This window comes from Anopheles ziemanni, chromosome 2 (genome assembly GCF_943734765.1).
Source record: "Anopheles ziemanni chromosome 2, idAnoZiCoDA_A2_x.2, whole genome shotgun sequence".
Classification (NCBI taxonomy): Eukaryota; Metazoa; Arthropoda; class Insecta; order Diptera; family Culicidae; genus Anopheles; species Anopheles ziemanni.
Window position 1 is genome coordinate 87,896,646 of NC_080705.1, and position 19,259 is coordinate 87,915,904.

The following is a 19,259-nucleotide window of genomic DNA, read 5'->3' on the forward strand; positions in this document are numbered from 1 at the left end:
CTATGAAAGATATGAGCAATGCTGTATTGCGCATGATTGTGAAATAAAAATACTCCGAGATTGCTAGAAAATATGTTTAAAATAAAATGAGGAAAATAAACTATCCACAACGGACCACAAGTTTGATTTTTTACCGTATTTCAAAAATGTTATTTGCCGCTCAGCCGCCATCGGCTGTTTTTGCAAGAAACCGTTGCAAGCTACAGCTATGGTATAACTACTCTGAGCTTATTAGGACAGCAATGAGGATCAATGCAAGTAGCAACCAGCTTAGCACAGATATACGTACCACACTGTTTTTAGCCGCCACCGCGGAGACGTCCACAGGGCGTTTATAGCTGCCGCTCGAGATCATACTGACAGCAACGACTTTTGTTTTGATTGAAACTGCACGGTGTTTCATCTTTTTCCTACACGCTTCTTTGAATCGTTTCGCAAATTAACAGTCTCGCAATAACACGGGATAGACAAAAAACAACAAATCAGTGCGTTTCAGTTGTATGTTCTTAGCGCTTCCACCGTACGCGAGCTGGTTTGCATCTTATCGCGAATAAAAAATAGCTCTTTGCGTCGAATCATCCCCGGGCGAGGAAGGTTACATAAATAACAGGGACGCTGCTTCTACGGAGACCTCCGCCGTAAACCCAGCATCGGGAATCCGATATCAATAGCCGGGGCCGTGTGTATTGTGACCATGAATGTGTGCTTATGACATCGGAGAGTGCTTTCCCTTGCCGTCCGTCCGAAGGATATCGATATTCAGTGGCTTACTAGCATCGTAGCAATAGCGTTTGACGCATTTCCCGGAGGGTTCGTTTTCGTTGACCAGCAGCGTGGGCTTTCCCTCGGGCTGTGTCGATTTTCTTTTCTCAATCACCGCGACCGTTCGGCGTAATCATCGTGTCTCGCCTTGAGTTATCAGGGGCTTAAGGGCTCCGCAATCTGTACTCACCTTTCAAATGCGCGCTGCGAACGTGTGTGGTGCAAAGTGCTGTGATCTGTATCCGTAGCATTTATCGTTAGGATTAGCCGTACACTTCGACGACGAGGGCGGTTTCGTCTATGGTGCTAGTCTCGTCATCGCAACACAATAGCAGAGCAACGTCTAATGTATTCCGGCCATGAATAGCAATACGATCAAGATGAACGGCGATCAGAAGAACGAATCGTTTAAGCTGCTGCAGCTGTCCGACGACTCCAAAAGTCTTACTGATCTCGAACTACCAGAGGTAGTGTCACAGAGGAAGCGAAAAGTTCGCAGGTAAGTTATGTCCCTTCTCGACGACAAGAACATTTCTGAGGGGCCTTTCTCTAATATGCCGTTATCGTTGCAGAAAAACACGTCCACGAACATCGTCCTATCGTGGAGATGACGAACGCGGCCTCTCCATACGGGCAGGGCACATCGATTGTAAAAACTTTAGTATTTGGCTAGCGGTCGCTATGACTGTGCTGTGGCTGTTTATTATTTCCTACGTCACGTCGGTCATACACGGCGAAAACCATCGACTAGAGCTTGCGCTACAAAAAGGTAAGGCTTCAGAAATTCTAAATTTAGTGGAAAGAATGCCCGAAAGCAAATATTTACTAAGGTAGCACATTTTTCTGATTCCGTAAAATATTACCGGGTAGTTTTACTCTAAGAAATATTGTATAGCGATAGCCAGTTCACTGGAAAATTCCCCGTAGCGGTATAATTTGTATAGCTTCCAAATAACAAAATCCCTTGCAGCATTAAAATTATGCAAAGTAAACAACCGGAATGCCAATTTGCCGACATGCCGGAATGTCAGGGAGTAACGACACGTAATTTGTCACCCCGCGTTGCTAAGTATGCGGCGATTGGTCGCTATGGAAAAACTACCGCCGCGGTACGTTTTGGATGGCTTGTCGCATAAGTGAACAAACACTGCAAAGAACGATTCGTGCATCAGTGTAGCCGAACGTCGAAGATCGGCATCTTGTTTTCCCGCGAATATTTTCCACTACCAGCACACGCTGTATGCCTGCTTCCGGCAAAGTAAACGAACTCTGCGTTCGAGCTACGAATAACGATGGAGGGTGCAAATTTCCCCACGTTTGTTGGTAAGCAAGGCTGAAAGAGAAGGGAAATCCCGAATGCCGATGGCCGGGGGGAGGATGTGAAAAAGCAGGAGGAAAACGCACGACTTGTTGTCGTTTTTTGTCGGAGGCCTGTTATCAGACGACTGTGACTTGTGAAAGTATTGATCCCTTTTTTGACTGTGTGTATGTGGGTTTCGGTTTAGGGCCGGAAAAATGTGTACCTCAACCTTGCAATTACTAGAAAATTTGAGAGAATCCGGAGAGAAAATGAGCGAAACATCTGCGCACACGCTTGGGCAGAAGTAAACGAAGCGATTTTCCTTCGTGTATAGCGCGCGCCATCCGTGTTCGGGATGAAAATAGAGGAAAACCGGAGCGGGGGAAAACGTATTTTGTCACGAGCGCTCTCTCCGCTCGATGGAGCGCAATTCAGTTTGTGCTTAGATTCGGACGCGTTCTGGTCGCCTAGCGGATATTCGCTCCGTAGGGTCCGCTTCATTCCAGTTACAAGGATACTCGCCGTCCTTGGACGGTTGGCGTTCTGGTTGGGGGAACAATTGTCTCACGAGGACAACCCCGTACCAATTGTGGGTGATAGTAATATAAGTTAGAGCGAGAAGTTGCAAGTTTGACTAAACGTTCGTTGTGAACGTAGTTGTCGTGTTTAAAGATAAGATTACAATTTTGTTGTACAGTAAATGGTTAAACAAACAACCATTACACTTAGTTATCAATACAACCAGTGTGTGAGTGTCATGCCACTTTCAGCGTGTTAATGGTTGCAAATTAATTGTGTCACCAATCGTCCTTAATCGGCAGGTTTGAAAAAAAAACAACAGAACTGAATAAGAAAAGGAAATTACTTTTTGCTGTCTTCACTTGGGTGAACAGTAATGGTAAAAAGGCATCCAACGAAATACAACAACAGAGGTTTTCAATGGCCCCTAGCAGCTGGTGGCACTTAACCCCCACAGCATCCTGCGTTCCAGTGGTTCCGAAGTGGTTGCAAGAACCTCGACCGCACTCACAAAAAAGCTTATCACCCAGGATCATTATATTTTCATCGGCATCCTGTCGCACCATTATTCTCCTTCCTGTGGGCCACGTCGTCGCCCGTCGACACGGGAAGGATACTGGCATTTTATTGGGGTTTCTGCCCGCCAGCTTCACCCTCCACGGTACTACAATGGGGGTACCCCATTATACGTTTCGAACGGTTTTTCTTCGCCACGAAAGCTATCCTTCCTAATCGCAGCAGCCCGTCGTCGCTCTCTGCATCAAATTTGTTCTCTTTCTCCTTGGATGCGTTAGGCGCACACAATGTGTTATTCCCTCAGTATTTTGCTTTACATTGAAATCTTGGAATATGTGTTTTATAATATCTATACAACCGTACGCAGGAGAGAACGCAGGAAAACTCTCAGGGGGAAAACGCGGTACTGGTTTCAAATAAGCGCAAATCCTAAAACGATAGAGAGGCAAATAGACGCTGAGAGCGAGGGAAAGAAAGACAGCAAACCCGTGTCGAGTATGGAGAGAGCTTCATCCCTGAAACTGAAACGCTGACATTGACAGACTGTAATTTTAGTGATGACTTTGTACTTTTGTTTTGTAGCTTCAAGGATGAGACCAAGTGGGTTTGGGGATGAAAATTAGAACACGGGAGCATCGAACCACGCTTCGGGTAAAACAAACGGAATCCGAACGAGCATACCACCCCCAAGGATGGCTCATCCATACACAACGCTGACGCAGCCAGGACGACGCAGCGTGTTACTGTTGAGAGAGGAGCTGGCCAGAAGCATTGAAGCGCCCGACGAAAACCATCCGGATGTGCGGAACATAAAATCATGCTGGGATCTTTTGTGTGCCTATAGTAAATGATTTCCATTCTTGTGCATAGAAAACTGCGAACAAATGGTGAGATTAATTGTTCCAAGATGAGGCGCTCGCTTTTCGTCGAGATGTCGCATGAAAACGCCTTTCCCCCGATGACGGTGGTGAGGGCTGCGGGAAAGTTAACCTTTTCCTTGCCTTACTACTCGGTACGAATGCCGTTCTATTCATGTTTTAAAGATTCCACAGGAGAAACACAGCTGTAACACTTCCAACGGTAATGTCACGAATGTGATGCAGAGGAAATGTTACCGTCGTGGCTTTCTTCACCAAAAGTTCGCAAACATTTATCCTCCAACAGAATGGAAGAATTCTCCGGAATGTCGGAATGCCCGTTTCTCCAATCCAGTCTCCCTTCAGGGTGGAATACGAATCGAATAAAAAGAAGGAATGCTTCTTCCGAACCGAGCAACAGTACGACAAGGACATTTACAGCCATTGAAACGCTGGGTAGGAAGCATTACGCACGGGTGCTTTCCGTCGGGAAATGCCTTTGATATCAAATGCGGAAAACGCTGACATCGTTGAATTGGGCAACCGGGCACCGATGAAACCCATGAAACACGGCTTCTTCTAATGCTCGCCGGGGAGAGTTTTTTTTTTTTTGCCCGATCGTGTGATGTGCCAGCGGAAACCTTAACGGAATCGTCATTTCCTTGGTTGGTCAGCTCGAGAATGTTCAGAAGGAACTATGGTTTGCAAATTGATTAGGAGATTACGTTGAATAATGCATTACGTCCGGCATCGGTGAAACGCCACCGGCCAAGCAAACCGATCGAGATGGAACAGGGCAGCTGGCAAAAGGGTGGTTAAATTCGGCTTCGGTTTCACCTCGGTTGTTTTTATTCCCTTTCCATAGAACCTTTTTCCAAAGGTGGAACAGGCTTAGTGCCGGGCCCGGAATAAATATGAATAATTGCATACAAAATTTGAGCAACGCTAGAACATCATCATGTCTTGTTTGTTGCAAGATTTGTTCATATTCCTTCCATTCCGCTATTTTACGCTAAATGGGTAAGAAGTGTAGAGGCATCATGACTTTGTGGTAATAAAAAGTGGGTCGTGTGTATGAACAATAATAATAATTTACTTAATAATTTTCTACTTCCTGCATGTGGTAAAACAACTTGAAATAAGAATTACATGTTACGACCTAGTTTCTGCAGTATAATCCTTTTTGAGATGCGGCTTTTACAAACATCAGCATACGGTGCTTTGCTCCATCTTTATACTGTTGAAAAAATAAACTCGGCTATAAAATTTCCACTCCACTGTACTCGGCTGATTGTTCTGACACTTTTCGTCCCGAGTTCCCCTGTCGAGCCCAACGGTCGATCTTGGTGGAATTTTCCAGGCGTATTTGCTGGAGGACATCCCATTCACATTCCCCGTTTTCTCGTTAAAGTTTTCCGAATGGAACGCACTAAACTTTTCGGCGGGGGGAGGGACACCAATAAACGTATACCGCCTGGTCGGAAGCTCGACTGCCCTGGCGTTGGGGGATTTTATGCCTCCGTCCAACGTGAACGTTCCGATGACGTCCTTTCCCGTGACCTAATACAGGACGATACCGTCGGAGCGGCCCTTGTGCGACCGTAGTCGTCCAATAAATTCCGATTTGTGTTGGATTTGGGGAAAAGCTCCGACCGAGGTGCTGGAATTTCAACCTTGAACTTTAGCCGGTTGCTGTCCGCGTTTCGAAAGGTTCTCGAGCGTCCTCAGGGGAAGGGGAGGGGGAGAGCGAAACTTCAGGCACTTAAAAGTGAAAATGTTACCCCATTCCGCTCGGCTCGTCCAGAGTGGACGGACACAGTGCTTGAGTATTCTATTTGTACCACACCACAAAGCAAGGACGGCGTCGTCTTCGTATTTAAAACCTTTTTTTTTAAAGGTTGTGCTTCGGTTTTGTACTCACGATAAATCACGGCCACCCGCCAGAGGGAAAGCCACGATAGCAGGGACCGACCTGGTTTGGCCTTTGAATTTAGTGGCGATTTGTTGGTGGCGGTTTAATTCACCTCACACTCCGCAAGCACACTCCGTACGACTTCAACGTCCAGCCGGGCTTCACGGGCTTCATTTGCATAATTCTAATTTTATTTCCTTCCCGCCCGGTTCCATCCATGTTTTCGTGTGGCGTACGGCGAGCAACAATCTTTCCACCCATTTTTTCTGCTTTTGTTTTTGGGTGTAGCTGAAACCCCCTTGGAAAAGGATTGCCGGACCAAGCGAAACCTTTAAATCACTCACCGCGTGTAGTACGCGTGATAATGGCTTGTGGCCAACTCGTTTCAGGTGATCGGGTTGGAAAACAAACTGCTTCCTCCAATCGGTCGTATTAATTTTCCTTTGCAGGCTTTCAATTCTGTGGCTTTTCCACCTTTTCCGAGAGGAATGAAAACCTTTGGGGAAAACAAAGAGTGCGGCCCGGAAACGTGTGAAGCCTCGCCAGCGTGTTTTCTTCGGAGAATTGCCCAAATGTACCCGATCCATTAGAGAAGATACCGGAAGATTTATTCCATTTCGTTTCCCCCGCATTCACTTATATCCCCCCGTTAGCCTCAGCTGCATGCAGCTACAACCTTCGGGGGCCTTGGGAAACCGAACCGTTTCCCACAAATGGGACCTTGAAATAGTCGGTTTAAGTCGTCTTTCGTTTGCTCCATTTTTTCCCCCCTTATCGCCAAAGTGTAAGGAAATGGGATAATTTGGGATCGAGTGATTGACGGCGAAAAGAAAACCCCCACCCCGGGGTCCCAGAGGGATGGGTTTTCCGTCGATTCACACTCTTGCTCTTCGCCAAACGTTGGAGAGAACTATTGGAAACCCAAAGGATACGTACCCTGAAGATACTAGGTGGGGAGGAAAATACAGCAAAAAAAAAACTACGACACTTTTCACTTCGGGTTGGATTTGTTCGTGAGATTGTGAGTGGTTTTGTGTGTTCCCTTTGCGATTAGATTTCAATTCGATTTCTTCCTTTCAAACGGTTCCACGCGTCCGCCGATTCTTTCCGGGGTCGTTTTTCCCCCCGCTCGGAAAATTCCACCACATATTTAATTCCTTAACGGGTCGATATGTTGGGAGTACGATTGCGGTGTCCCGTTGGTTTAAAAATAGCACGAAGCGTTACTTCTACCCGTATCCCAATTGGATTAGTGTTTTATTGTAGTATTGCTTTTTGGGGAATGGTTCGTTTCTTTTCCCTCCCCAAAATTTACTGTAGGAAAATCCGTTTGTAGCCTGTTTCTTCGTCGGCAGCGCCTTTTTCACTTCCCTCAGACACTTTGCCACTCCTGTTCGGTAACATTTGGCAGGTGGTGTAGGTATCCTGTCGCTACCAGCAATCCCTTTGATCTTACGAATCCAATTGACTGGCGATAAGGGTGAACGAGTTTTGACTGATTCGGTTGTTCCGATGAACCTCCTTGGTAGAACCAACCAACCCTTTCGTTACGGTTTATGATCAATATTTTTACCAACATACGATCAAATTCTCACAATCGCTTATGTGGTTGTGCAAATTGTAAAAGTAAAAGGAGTGTTTCGATCAAATCGAAAACGTTTTCAAGCGACACTAAATCGATAAACAAAATTTTTGTACACACGTTAGTCGACAGTTATTGGTTAAAATTCCCAAAATGTTGCTGAACTATTTGTCGTGATTCTCCAGATTATAATTTAAAAACTTTTCCTTGCGCTTTCTTCTCTCACCGTTATTTCGGCTGTAGTAGGCCATAGTTGCCTTAATTTTCAATGCCAACTTGGTTGCGAATATTTCCAATTTTTTAAAAATATGTTTGAATTCGACGTTAGTTTGGATCGCATTCATTCGATCATTCATCAACCATTCATCCAATCCTTTCGATCAATTTATTCAATTATTATTGCTTTAACTATTAACACTGTGCTTTCGTACACAGACCACAATAGAAAAAGAACTTAAAACAGCAGTTGATGAGAAGAAAAATCGTTACAAAAAGAATTTATGCGAGAGTTGTACAAAATAAATAAAGCGACATAAGAATTTGTGTTATCGACATGCAAAACAAAATGTGCAAATACTGATACATTTACCCTTATTTTGTTTGTTTTGCACCATTGGAAATCTGTGCCAGCTGTGCCTTTGGAAAGTGGTTCCTTTTTCACGCGTCAGAATAATGTTATCGCATAGGACATTATCTAAATTTTGTCATTCTTTAGACACAGCTTTCCCCCTCGCTCCTTTCCAATAATAAACCCAATGTGGCACTAAACGTGATTCAAATCTATTTGTTGGGGTTTTTTTTATCCATTTGGTGCATGGAACATTTCAACCCTTCCGTCACGCCCTGGTTGGGGAATTAAAATGTAATTATTAGAGTGGGGAAAATGTCAACTGATTTATGACACGATGAACGATAACAAACTACGCTTCATTTGGTTTTGGGTTGGGTTGTCGAGCTATCGGTTTTTATTTTCCCAAGAGGGGATCCATTGGATTGTTGGTTGAATTTCGTTCGGATGCCTTTTCCATTTCCATGCCGGGTCGGGTTCGGGTGTGTCAGTCAGGCGAGGTGGAAAGCAGAAAACAAATTAGAACAAAATCACCGTAAACTGTCGTCGGCTTGATTTTGAATTTCGCTCCAGTGTGTGTGTGTGTGACAGGTGTGCAATTGTCGTGCCAGTGCTTCGGTGTGTGCGCCTGTGAAATCAATCGCGACCATGTGTCGGTGGTTTTGGTAAGCGAACGGGAATGGCCGGATTGCGGCGCCAGCGACGATAGCTCCCCCGCCGAAGCGACGCTCGGTCCACGTGCGCACCGGTTGGCTGTACGAACCGTTCGGTCGCGTGCAGGTGGCGGCGCAAACGGATCTCGCCACGGATCTACGGACGCACGCCGGCTGGCCACGGGCACCGGAGAAGGGCCGGCTCGGCGCATACGGTGGCTACAGCTACGACGGTCTGGCCCGGCAGGGAAGCGCCGAAGAGGACGACGACGCCGACGACGGGACGCGCCACGTCTACCGGGACGCGGACGAGGCGGACGGTGGCAGTAGCGGAAGCGGCCAGGCGGAACTCACCGACCTTCGGCCCACCGGTATCATACGCGGATCGCGCACCCGGCGCCCAACCCCACACCATCCTCCCCCGGCCTACCATCAGCTACACCACCACCTCCAGCACCCCTTCGTCGCGGCGCAGCACCAGCACCACTACCGGGTGGTGACCTTCGACGAGCGTCCCCTGGCGCCCCAGCTCGAGATGGAGTCGGTCGGGCATCATGTGGCGGTGCCGCTGCGGGTCGGCGGGAAGAAGATGCGCAAGCGGCGCGAGCTGGACGCCCTGGTGGCGCACTCGCTGGCCAAGGGCGCGAAGAGTGGCGCCGGTCGGCACATAGCCAGCAACGGTGTCGCTTCGCACGACCAGCTCCTCTCGAATTCTACCGACGAACAGGAGGACTACTCATGGGTGTGTGTGCGCGTTGGTGATGTCCGTTGGCCAACCAGTTCCGCCAACTCATCCACTCGTTTCCTCTTTCTCTCTTTCTCTGTTTTCTCTTCCCCTTTCTCTTACCTTCCACTGCAGCAGCCAAAGGTCCGCACACAGTCCCGGTGCCGGACGAAGCGGTTCTCCTGTCTGCGCACCTGCGGCCCGCTCCTGTTCGTGTCCTGCATCTTCATCTCGCTCGCCTTCATGTACTGGCTGTACTTCGATATCAGGCAGCAGATATCGCAGTATCGCATCCGCATCGAACAAGGTGACCTTCTGTGGATGTGGTCCTCCTTTTCTTTTTCTATTGATGACGAAGAAACTTACGGTCGGCAGGACGAAGAGCCAACTACGGTCAAAATAACAATAATAATAATAAGCATGTTGTGGTCGACTTTTGCCAAGTTTGGCCGTATAGCTTTTGCGTGACCGCGAGATCGCATTTCGTTTCTGGGATAATGGGGAAAAGTTTTTCCGATGGTCAGGGAGAGAGTCTACACCGGGTCAAGCTCGTCAAGGGGATCTGAAAACATTGTAAAATTAAGTTAAACTATGGACTTGGTGGAGACCTATTGAAACGTTCTCCCGTTCCACGTCGGACCTTTCGGTTTCCTGCTCAAAATGATTACGTTTGATACAATTTTCTGCAACCGCTAATACCGTGGGGCGCTTTAAAAACTTCGAGATGCCTTTAGAAAAAGCTCTAAGGGAAATTTATTATATTGCTCTAATAACTCAAGCTGTTTGCTATCTTCGCTAAGGCTGTAGAAGGAAGTAGCGTTTATGGAAGTTTTGCTTCTACCCCAATGAAACGGATTTTTATCACAATAAAACACCGTACCGTGGGGAGCAGCTCCTCAAAATCGCTTAAGTTTTTCTCTTTTTTCAAACTTTTTGTATACTTTCATCCCTTGCAAAGCGCCAGCTTTTGCGCAACACCGACTCACCCGAATACAGACGGGACTCCACACCAAACGCTGGTGAAAAGTTTGTTGTTTGCCACAGTTCTTCGATCGGAAAATCCCCCAACGCCGCCAACGACGGAGGCAGCAAAACAGGGGAGGAAAATAAAAACGAACCCCAAACGGCGCAAAAACAAAAAGTTTAAGGAATTGCTTTCCGTTCCGGCTTGCGGCCGGCCGCACGGTTCATCGGAGAAATTCTGGACCGAAACCACCGAATGCACAACCCGAACGCCGGTATTATATCCAATTTTGTGCTTTTTTTTCCTCCACTTCCTCTTTCTTCCCTTGCGCCAATACCGACGGATCGGTTGCTCGGTGAAGCGTGCGGCCTGTGCCGATAACGGCTTTTCCGATATTAGCATTTTCTTTTCAAAGATCTTTTAGTCGCTTGGAGTGGTTCCAATTTGGGCCCCGTTTCGGTGTCTTTTCTTTTTTGGTGGTATCCGGATCAAAAAGGAAGAGGCTGTTGAAGAATAATAATAGTAAAAAGAAACGAACAAAACGGTAGGAATGTTGACTCCATCCGCTCGACCCGGAATCATCGTCACGTGTCTCGGGGTGTCCCGATATTGGCGACAAGAGTACGTGAACTTGAACTTCAAATGATGTCGGGACGGTCTGCAACAACCGTGTCTAAAAGTGCAAACCTCCAAATAAACGGTTCGAACCGAGGGCTCTCTTGCATATAATTTCACGTTCGTCACGTGCCACGTGGCTGGAACTTGACACCCATCGTTAAGGAAGGAAATGTCACGAAACGAAGAAATGGTTGTTGTGTCAAGTTTTTCCCCCGGTTTTCCATGACCGTCCAAGGATCTTGTGGGTCGGCTTCGGCGAGACCGTTAATTCATCAGTGTGCCATCAGTGGCAGATTTTGCCAGTGAGAAATTAAGCATCAACATCCATCAAAGCGAAAGCCAATATTGTCATCCACTTGTGTGACCGATCGATGGCAATTTTTGTTTTTTGCAGTAACTTAGTTCCGAAAGTGATTTATGATGGTGAAAATTTCTTCTGCAAGCACTTTCCTGCACACGAATGTAATGATGAATCGAAACACTAGAATATTACCTATTTATTCGGTTTTAAAAGCGGTTTGTTTCTCCTTTTGCTTCGACAATAAAACCAACTTCCGGTACCGGTTAAAGCATGACTATTCGAACAGCATCCATTAAGCTCCACCGACGCTCGTTAACGAAATGAAATGATCCTTTTCATTGTCAATTAACAACAAAACACGATATCGTAAAGCGTTGATTATGATGGTCCGTTCCAGGCTTCGTGGCCAGTGGAAGCAAAAAGGCTCCCTAGGAAGCTGAGATAATGCAACGAGCAAAGGGAGGACGGGAAAAAGGAAGTAAACTGCTCGCCAAAGAGGATAGTCTTCGTCCCGGCTGGTGGCTTATAGTTTCTCCCGACCATGGTAGTTTGTGCGTAATACAGTTAGATATGATTATCCCTCCAATTACCGGCCACCGGAACTCGCCGGAAACTGGCCAATTAGGTGGGTGAGAGGGAAAAATAAAACAGCACCATCATCAGCAGTCCTGCTAAAACCACAAACTGGATCTAGACTCTCTGTGGGGAGGTAATGGGGTGTTATGGGTGGAAAACAAACGAAAAATGTGCTACCTTAGCCTTAGGGGGGTTTTCTTTTCTTTCCTTCATCCTCCTAGCCAACAGTAGAACGATGCGCAAAAAGGACGCATTTCGGTTTGGGAAACAAAATTTACGACTTCCACCCACCCGCGGTGGAATGAAGTCCTAAAAAGAAACCTATCGAAACGTTTGCGTTACGCCGAGGAACACCTCGAAAACCGACGGGAAGATAATTAACCAAATTAATTCTGTTTTTTTTTTGTTCTCTCTCTCATTACTCGCAACATGGAACGGAACGTGCTTGCTTGAAATGGCTGTTATCGATCGTCCCTCGGACACGGTGCAGTTTCAGCAACTAGTCAAAATGTGCCAGAGGCGCTACAAAAGTGGCACGAAACGTCCAAGAGCCTGGAGCAGAACCAGACCGCCCTCAACGGGACGCTGCTGCAGATGCAACAAATACTCTCCAAGTTCCACACGGAGGTAAGTAAGGGAACGGGGTTTTAGTTCGAGTTGGTTCTAAAGTTCCCTGTTTGGTTCTACCTCATTCTCAATTTCACAGCTCAAACAGTTGCGAGATTCGATGGACAAGAAGAATGAAAACTCGCAGGAAGCACAACTCAACCGCCTGCAGTCCAGCGTGGCCGATCTGGGCTCCAGCATTGGCGATTCGAACTCCCGGATCGGCGCCCTGGAGGAACGTCTCACGGCCATCCAGACCGAGCAGAAGCAGTTGAACAAATCGCTCGAAGACTTACAGGTACGTGTGAGGTTGGAAAAGATCGACTTTATTATTGTCGCTTATCGTCCCGCTTTATGCTTTGTAGAAGATCTTCGGTCACATCCAGAACACCACCTCCGGCGCGGCCATCATCGGAGGCGACGAAGTGGCGAAGGGTGTCGAGAAAACGATAGCCGAACTGCGCGAACAGCTGACCGGGCAGCTGAACAATCTCGCCCAGAACGTTACCGGTGAGCTGGAGGCGCTGCGGCAAAAGAACGTCTGGCTGGCCACGGACCTGGCGAACCAGACGAAGCGCATCGAGGGATTGGTCGAGGATAAGAACAACATCTCGTCGCACGTGTCCTCGATTCAGGCGGTCTGGCTGGAGATACGTAACAATATGACGACTCTCGAGGCGGACCAGAAAACGATCAACGAGCAGTTGGCGGCGCTGGCCAACGTGACCACCGGGTTGCACGGAACGATCGCGACGGTACAAGTCGAGTGCCAGCAGTACCACAGCAAGCTCGATGGAGTGAACGGAAAGCTCGGTGCGCTGCAGGATCAGATTCAGCAGATCGAAACGAAGGAAGCGATCCATCTGTCACGCGAGTCATCGAACGGGACGCAACAGGTGAGGCGCATCGATCGATTACTTTATTAAAACAACACACTCACACACTATTTCTTTACAGATCATGAAGGATAACATGTCACCCCTGCTTTCGCAACTCTTCGCCGAACATATTCCGCCAGCCACGGTCAGCACAAACCCTCCCGTTACTCCCAAATCAACAGAGGCTGCCACCCCGACCACTACGACCACGGCCAAGCCCCAAACGTCGATGCTGTACCCGGGCACACTAGTTTTGCAGATGTCAACCACACCGCAACCGAACGTCGCCAATGCTGGTCCCGCACAACCATCCAAACCGAATGAAATCACCGGTACGGCAAATGCTGACGGCTCCGTTAGCAGCAAAAAAGCTCCCGCCACTTTCGATTCCGTCATGTAGATCACTTGATCGATGAAACGAACGTATCGATCGCGACAGCTCTGAAGTCGAGGCCCACGTCCGTTCCTTGCGCCGGCTCCCTATTCCTATCGGAGTGTTTCAGCGGGATGGAAAACAAAAAGGCTAGGCTTTGTACAGTGTTGACCGTAAAACTGAAAAAAACGAAAAAAAACAAACCTTGGCCAATCCCCGATGGGCCGATGTTGAAGGGAAGGTAAACCAAAGTTTTAAATAATTCAATTGATATATGGTAGGTATGTTTGCGCGTCGGAGGCGAAGCAACAGGAAATGCAGGACAAAACACATTTAACATTTAACGAGAACATATGATAGAACGACACTGAATACAAAGAGATACAAGTGACAAATTTAGTGAACGTGTGATCGATGATGGCCAGAGAATCGTAAACGTATGACTTACGGGAGAAATTGTAGGTGTGTTTGCAAAGCCGCGGACCCCACGCGGGCCAGTTGGAAAAAAAAACCCATGGAGCCAGAAAGTGTAACCGGTCGCGTGTGTAACCTGATAAGGTAGCGGGAATAGATAATAGTGCACAGGCCAACCCTCCTCCCAAATGTGACGATATAGAGGCACGCAAGTGATGTTTAGGAGATAAAAGTTTTTGTTTTAATCAAACTCGCACTAATTAGCAACACATTAGAGGCAAGAAACGGTATCCTTTGGTTTTTGAAAATCATTAATCAGATAATTTTATCGTAGCCAGTAGGGCGGGGTGGTTGCTTCAAAACAAATCTTCAAAGTTCTAGTTGAAGCGTAAAGCGAGGGGAATGAATGCACCAATTAACGTCGTAACATCGAACAGCTAAAAACACGCGGACGCAAAAGGTATTCCTAACGAAGGTAGGCACAAACCTTGTTTTTAAACCGCAAACAGTTTTTCATTCCAAAGCAATAGTCCATCTTGTGCGTAGAACGATTAACGATCGACTCCCGTTGCATGAATTTGTTTCATCCTTGTAGAACGCTAGATACAACCATTGGTATCCACATCCCCATCATAATGGTCAGCTTACAGAAACCGAGATTCTACATTCACGGGGCACGGTTGGCCAAATAACTCACAAACCCACACACACACACACAGATTTAACTCTACTACATTTAGTACCTTGAAGCGAAAAGTCGGGTATCCAATTTAGAACCAAACCCCGCGGAACGTGTGTCTCTCGAGATAAGTATTGAAGATCAAATGGGCAACTAATGGCTATTTACTGATATTTAGATGGGAAGGAAATCAAAAAACGATCCATTGGTTAAAGAGGCATCGTTGAGAGGAAGAGAAGTGAATAGATTTCGAATTGTTCATCCACAGCCTCAAAAAGGGTTCAATTAAATTCAGTAAGCAATAAGTATTTTCGGGCAATCGAGAAAAATCACCAAGTATGGCAGTAGAACAGTCCAGTCTATTGTGTGTACGCTTTCACAACGCTTTCCGGTTGCAGTTAATATGCGGTGCGTTTCTCTCAAGTGATAACGAACGAGGCAGGTTCGGCAAAATGTGCGGGAGAAAACTTCGTTGCGCTTTTAAATGTGCGTGTTTTTGGGTTTTCATTTAATTTTTAATCATAAGTTTCAGCAGCTTCTTTCCGATATCCACGAAAAGGTCAGTTTTCTACCAGGCAGCTGCTTAAGTTTAAGCCAACCGTTGGCCCAGGCTTGCCTTAATACGAATTAAGTTTAACCTGCTTTTTATTTCGTTTGTAACAGTTGTAAAGTTGTCTCAATTTTTGTTCTAGATTTCCCCAAAGTTCTTCATTCGAGTTAAGCATGTGAGATTAGCACACGATATTTTGTTAGGCCGTCTATATGACGAAAGAAATCATTTCACCGGTCGCCTTTCTAATTTCTAGTACCTGAAACAGCACCGTTGAGGGGCGTACTAGAAAGGCTTGAAAACTAGTGAAGTATTGTTTGTACTTAATTTTCTTATTTTATTGATTACTAGTGCCGGTAGCTGCGCATATCCAATAGTTTAGTTATCTGTAACATTGTTTTAACCCGTTAAACAGGTTGTATTTTGTTGTACGTTTCACCAATGTGCATACGTTAAAGTTTACGCGCCGATGCCTTATTTCACCGTCTGTTTGTGTATAAACAAAAAACAAAAAGGATACAGTTCGATGTTGTCGTAGGTTAAACACAAGGAGGAGTAAATTAGGTATACAAACACACCCACTCTTCCACACACCACCACCTTCCCTACTCACGAGGAACGGGAATGTGTTATGAGGGAAAAACTAAAGCAAATCCTTTCCCAACTCACATCACAAATCACCTCCGTGGTACCAGCTAGGACAGATTCCAACATGATTGATTGCGCCCAAATAAACCCTTTCGAATTTAAAACGCAGACCGTGACCATGGCGATCGAAGTTGTGTGAGTTTCTGAAGTGAAAGAAAAATATTAAAACCCTTCCCATATGGAAGAAGTTGTTTACCAATTGTCGTATTAATCGTGTTCGAGCTGCATTTGGATAAATTTTGTCATCTAGTCAGCGGCGTTCCTTTGCTTCTGCATTGATTAAACAACCGGCCTACATCGTTCACCCTGGCCTCCCCCACGCGTCCAAAGTAACCGTTTTTCTAATGGTCCTCGAATGACAAACCGGACTTAGGCGTTGCTATGCGATCCGGCACAGGGTTGTTTGGAGAGCACAAGTCGTGTTTTATGCTCCACTCTCGCGAATGCAATCCGTTTCGCGTCCAATATTCAAAACCTGCTCTTTCTCTCAAACATATTTTCTTTACAGTTTTGGATAACCGCGGACAAATGGCCGGACCGGCTGGCGCACAGTATCACGGATCCGCCGGCAGTGGTCGTTTACGCTTTGGCCGGATCGGATCACATCGGTTCCATCGTCTAGCGCGTGGCTTATATTAACTGGTCGGTGGTTTGAGGGTTGAGCAAGTGTGGTATGCGGAAACGCACAACGGTCGTATTCAATTGATCCAATTTCGCTGTTCTAATCAAACACAAACATCTACGACGAGCGAAGAACAGGGAACGTGAAGTCCAGTGTCGCATTAGTTTAACATTTTTGCACTACCAGCCATATTTCTCTACACGAAACCTGATCACGTTGAACGAATATTGTCCTATTTGGCAACTCGTTTCGTTTCAATCGTCAAAGGAGCTTAGTTAGTGAAGTTTAGGTGAACGAGTGTTACGACTACCGGTTGACCACACGTCGTCCAAGCAGAATGGCAACGATGCAGTTCTCTCGCAACTTGTTGCAGAAATGCAACCCCACCAGAGGTAAGGTTGAGGGCCCGTCGATGGAAAACAGGTTTTTGCAAATTGCATCACAAGTATATAAGGAGGCACAACACTCTATCGGGCGGCCTTTACTTGTATGGGTGTTCGTTAGAAGGCCAATAGAAGCGGGAAGAGGCCATAGAAAGCAAAACTAGCAACATTTTTATGGGATATGCATGGTGATAAAAAACTTGTGGTTTAGTTTGAGAGATGGGCAAGATTAATACTAAGTGTTTAGAGATCCAACTAACTTGTATTACTTCTAATCATTGGTAACTTCAGTTATATTTTACGTTAATTATTGCTGCTCCAAGTATCTTTTGTCCCGAAAATATCAGTAAACATCGCTTCGCATTGCCATGGATTCTATTTTTAATGAGAAGAGTGTTCGAACTCGACGAAATGATTGACAGGATTCCTATAAGCAGCGCCGGTCAGGGGCAGGTATAGAATAGATACACGCAATATGAACGCTAAGTAACCACGTGTGCGTCATCACAGTCGGATGGCAATGGGAGACATTTTCTGGGGATCTTGAAAATAGCCCGAAATAGCGAACAGCGTAGAGAACAGCTGATAAAAGATGCTGTATTTTTGTCTACACCTTTCCAGTCCACAACTGAAAACCGTTAGCCATTATGCCATAGTATGTTAAGACAGATATTAGCAAAAGGAAAACACTATTGCTATTATGCAAAAATCTTGTAACAGCTTGAAGACGTGACCCTTCCTAATGAATTACTAACGAAGGAAGAGTAGCAGTCCTACGGTTTATTATTTTAAATGACACAAAGCATGTTCTAAATTTAAAATTTAAAATCAGTTTATAGGAAACAAAAGCCCCACAAATAAATATTTAATCTATATTTCTTAAATTTTTCGCATAAAAGCACCAATTGCCTTATACAGCACCGCTACGGCCGGAAACGAAAAGCTGCGCACAATCATCCAAAATCAGCTGAACGACATCCGCGAGGCGGGAACATACAAGAACGAACGCATCATTACCACGCCGCAAGCAACGGCCATCGGAGTGGAGGGTACCAGCGGGAAGATCCTCAACTTTTGTGCCAATAACTACCTCGGTCTTTCGGTGCGTTTCTCGACGTAACCAATTTTACGGAAATCGATTTTTATAAACTTCTTCTACCCTTCGTTTAGGCAAACAATGACGTTATAAACTATGGCAAGAAAGCTCTCGACGAGTATGGGGCCGGCTTGAGCTCGGTTCGGTTCATCTGTGGCACACAAAACATCCACAAGCAGCTGGAGAACAAACTATCGGCGTTCCACGAGCGTGAGGACACGATCCTTTATGCGTCCTGTTTCGATGCAAACGCAGGCATATTCGAGGCGGTACTAACGCCGGAAGATGCCGTTTTCTCCGACGAGCTTAACCATGCGTCCATCATCGACGGTATCAGGCTATGCAAGGCGAAGAAGGCCCGTTACCTGCACCGTAATATGGCCGACCTGGAGGAGAAGCTACGGAGTACCGACGCGCGCATTAAGATGATCGTCACCGACGGTGTATTCTCGATGGACGGCAATGTGGCTCCGTTGCCGGAGATTTTCGAGCTGGCCGATCGGTACGGTGCAGTTACGTTTGTGGACGATTGCCACGCGACTGGATTTTTCGGCAAGACGGGTCGCGGTACGGAAGAGTTCTACGGAATGCTCGGTCGGTGCGATATCATCAATTCGACGCTCGGCAAGGCGCTGGGTGGTGCCGCCGGAGGTTACACGACTGGACCGCGCGAATTGATCGATCTGTTGCGCCAGAAGTCTCGGCCGTATCTCTTCTCCAACTCCCTGCCGCCACCGGTGGTGGCCAGTGCACAGAAAGTGCTCGATATGCTGATGAAATCGAACTCACTGACGGCGAAGGTGCAAAGTAATACGCGCCGGTTCCGGGAGGCCATGACAAGCGCCGGTTTTACCATCTCCGGCATGGATCATCCGATCAGCCCGGTGATGTTGGGTGATGCCCGGCTGGCGTCCACCTTCGCCGACGAAATGCTACGCCGCGGGATCTACGTGATCGGATTCAGCTATCCGGTGGTGCCGAAGGGTAAAGCACGCATTCGTGTTCAGCTTTCGGCGGCCCATACGAAGGAAGAAATCGATCGGGCGGTGGCCGCGTTTATCGAAGTAGGCAAAAAACTTGGTGTTGTGTCTTGAAGATGATGAATCAATTGACACTCGATCTACAAGTGGGAAAGCAAAGGAAAGAAAAGCACAAATT

At 46.7% G+C, this 19,259-nt stretch overlaps 2 protein-coding genes across 4 annotated transcripts; both read left to right on the forward strand.

Annotated features, from left to right (window-relative positions):
• Positions 1-1,354: 1,354 nt before the first annotated feature.
• On the forward strand, positions 1,355-13,742 carry LOC131290791 (uncharacterized). Of its 2 annotated transcripts, XM_058319970.1 has the most exons (6): positions 9,205-9,411; positions 9,529-9,700; positions 12,343-12,479; positions 12,559-12,756; positions 12,824-13,354; positions 13,416-13,742. In XM_058319970.1, the coding sequence occupies exons 1-6, from the start codon at positions 9,205-9,207 to the stop codon at positions 13,734-13,736; spliced, it is 1,566 nt and encodes a 521-aa protein (XP_058175953.1). In that variant the 3' UTR covers positions 13,737-13,742. The 2 variants fall into 2 exon arrangements, with proteins under 2 accessions (XP_058175961.1, XP_058175953.1); XM_058319978.1 differs by lacking the exons at positions 9,205-9,411; positions 9,529-9,700 and adding an exon at positions 1,355-1,531.
• Positions 13,743-16,959: 3,217 nt separating this feature from the next.
• LOC131281777 (2-amino-3-ketobutyrate coenzyme A ligase, mitochondrial) lies at positions 16,960-19,195 on the forward strand. Of its 2 annotated transcripts, none has more exons than XM_058311127.1 (3): positions 16,960-17,026; positions 17,905-18,107; positions 18,176-19,195. In XM_058311127.1, exons 1-3 carry the CDS (start codon positions 16,960-16,962, stop codon positions 19,193-19,195), a joined length of 1,290 nt encoding a protein of 429 aa, XP_058167110.1. The 2 variants fall into 2 exon arrangements, with proteins under 2 accessions (XP_058167110.1, XP_058167111.1); XM_058311128.1 differs by having other exon boundaries at positions 16,960-17,014.
• Positions 19,196-19,259: the final 64 nt, after the last annotated feature.

Bases quoted from the DNA above. Each gene is read 5' to 3' on its own strand.
- LOC131290791 (XM_058319970.1), top strand. From the start codon at position 9,205: ATGGAGTCGGTCGGGCATCATGTGGCGGTGCCGCTGCGGGTCGGCGGG. The intron at 12,480-12,558 runs GTAAGTAAGGGA...TCAATTTCACAG, and splicing joins TCTCCAAGTTCCACACGGAG to CTCAAACAGTTGCGAGATTC. The intron at 13,355-13,415 runs GTGAGGCGCATC...ATTTCTTTACAG, and splicing joins CATCGAACGGGACGCAACAG to ATCATGAAGGATAACATGTC.
- LOC131281777 (XM_058311127.1), top strand. From the start codon at position 16,960: ATGGCAACGATGCAGTTCTCTCGCAACTTGTTGCAGAAATGCAACCCC. The intron at 17,027-17,904 runs GCCCGTCGATGG...TTCGCATAAAAG, and splicing joins CACCAGAGGTAAGGTTGAGG to CACCAATTGCCTTATACAGC. The intron at 18,108-18,175 runs GTGCGTTTCTCG...CCCTTCGTTTAG, and splicing joins ATAACTACCTCGGTCTTTCG to GCAAACAATGACGTTATAAA.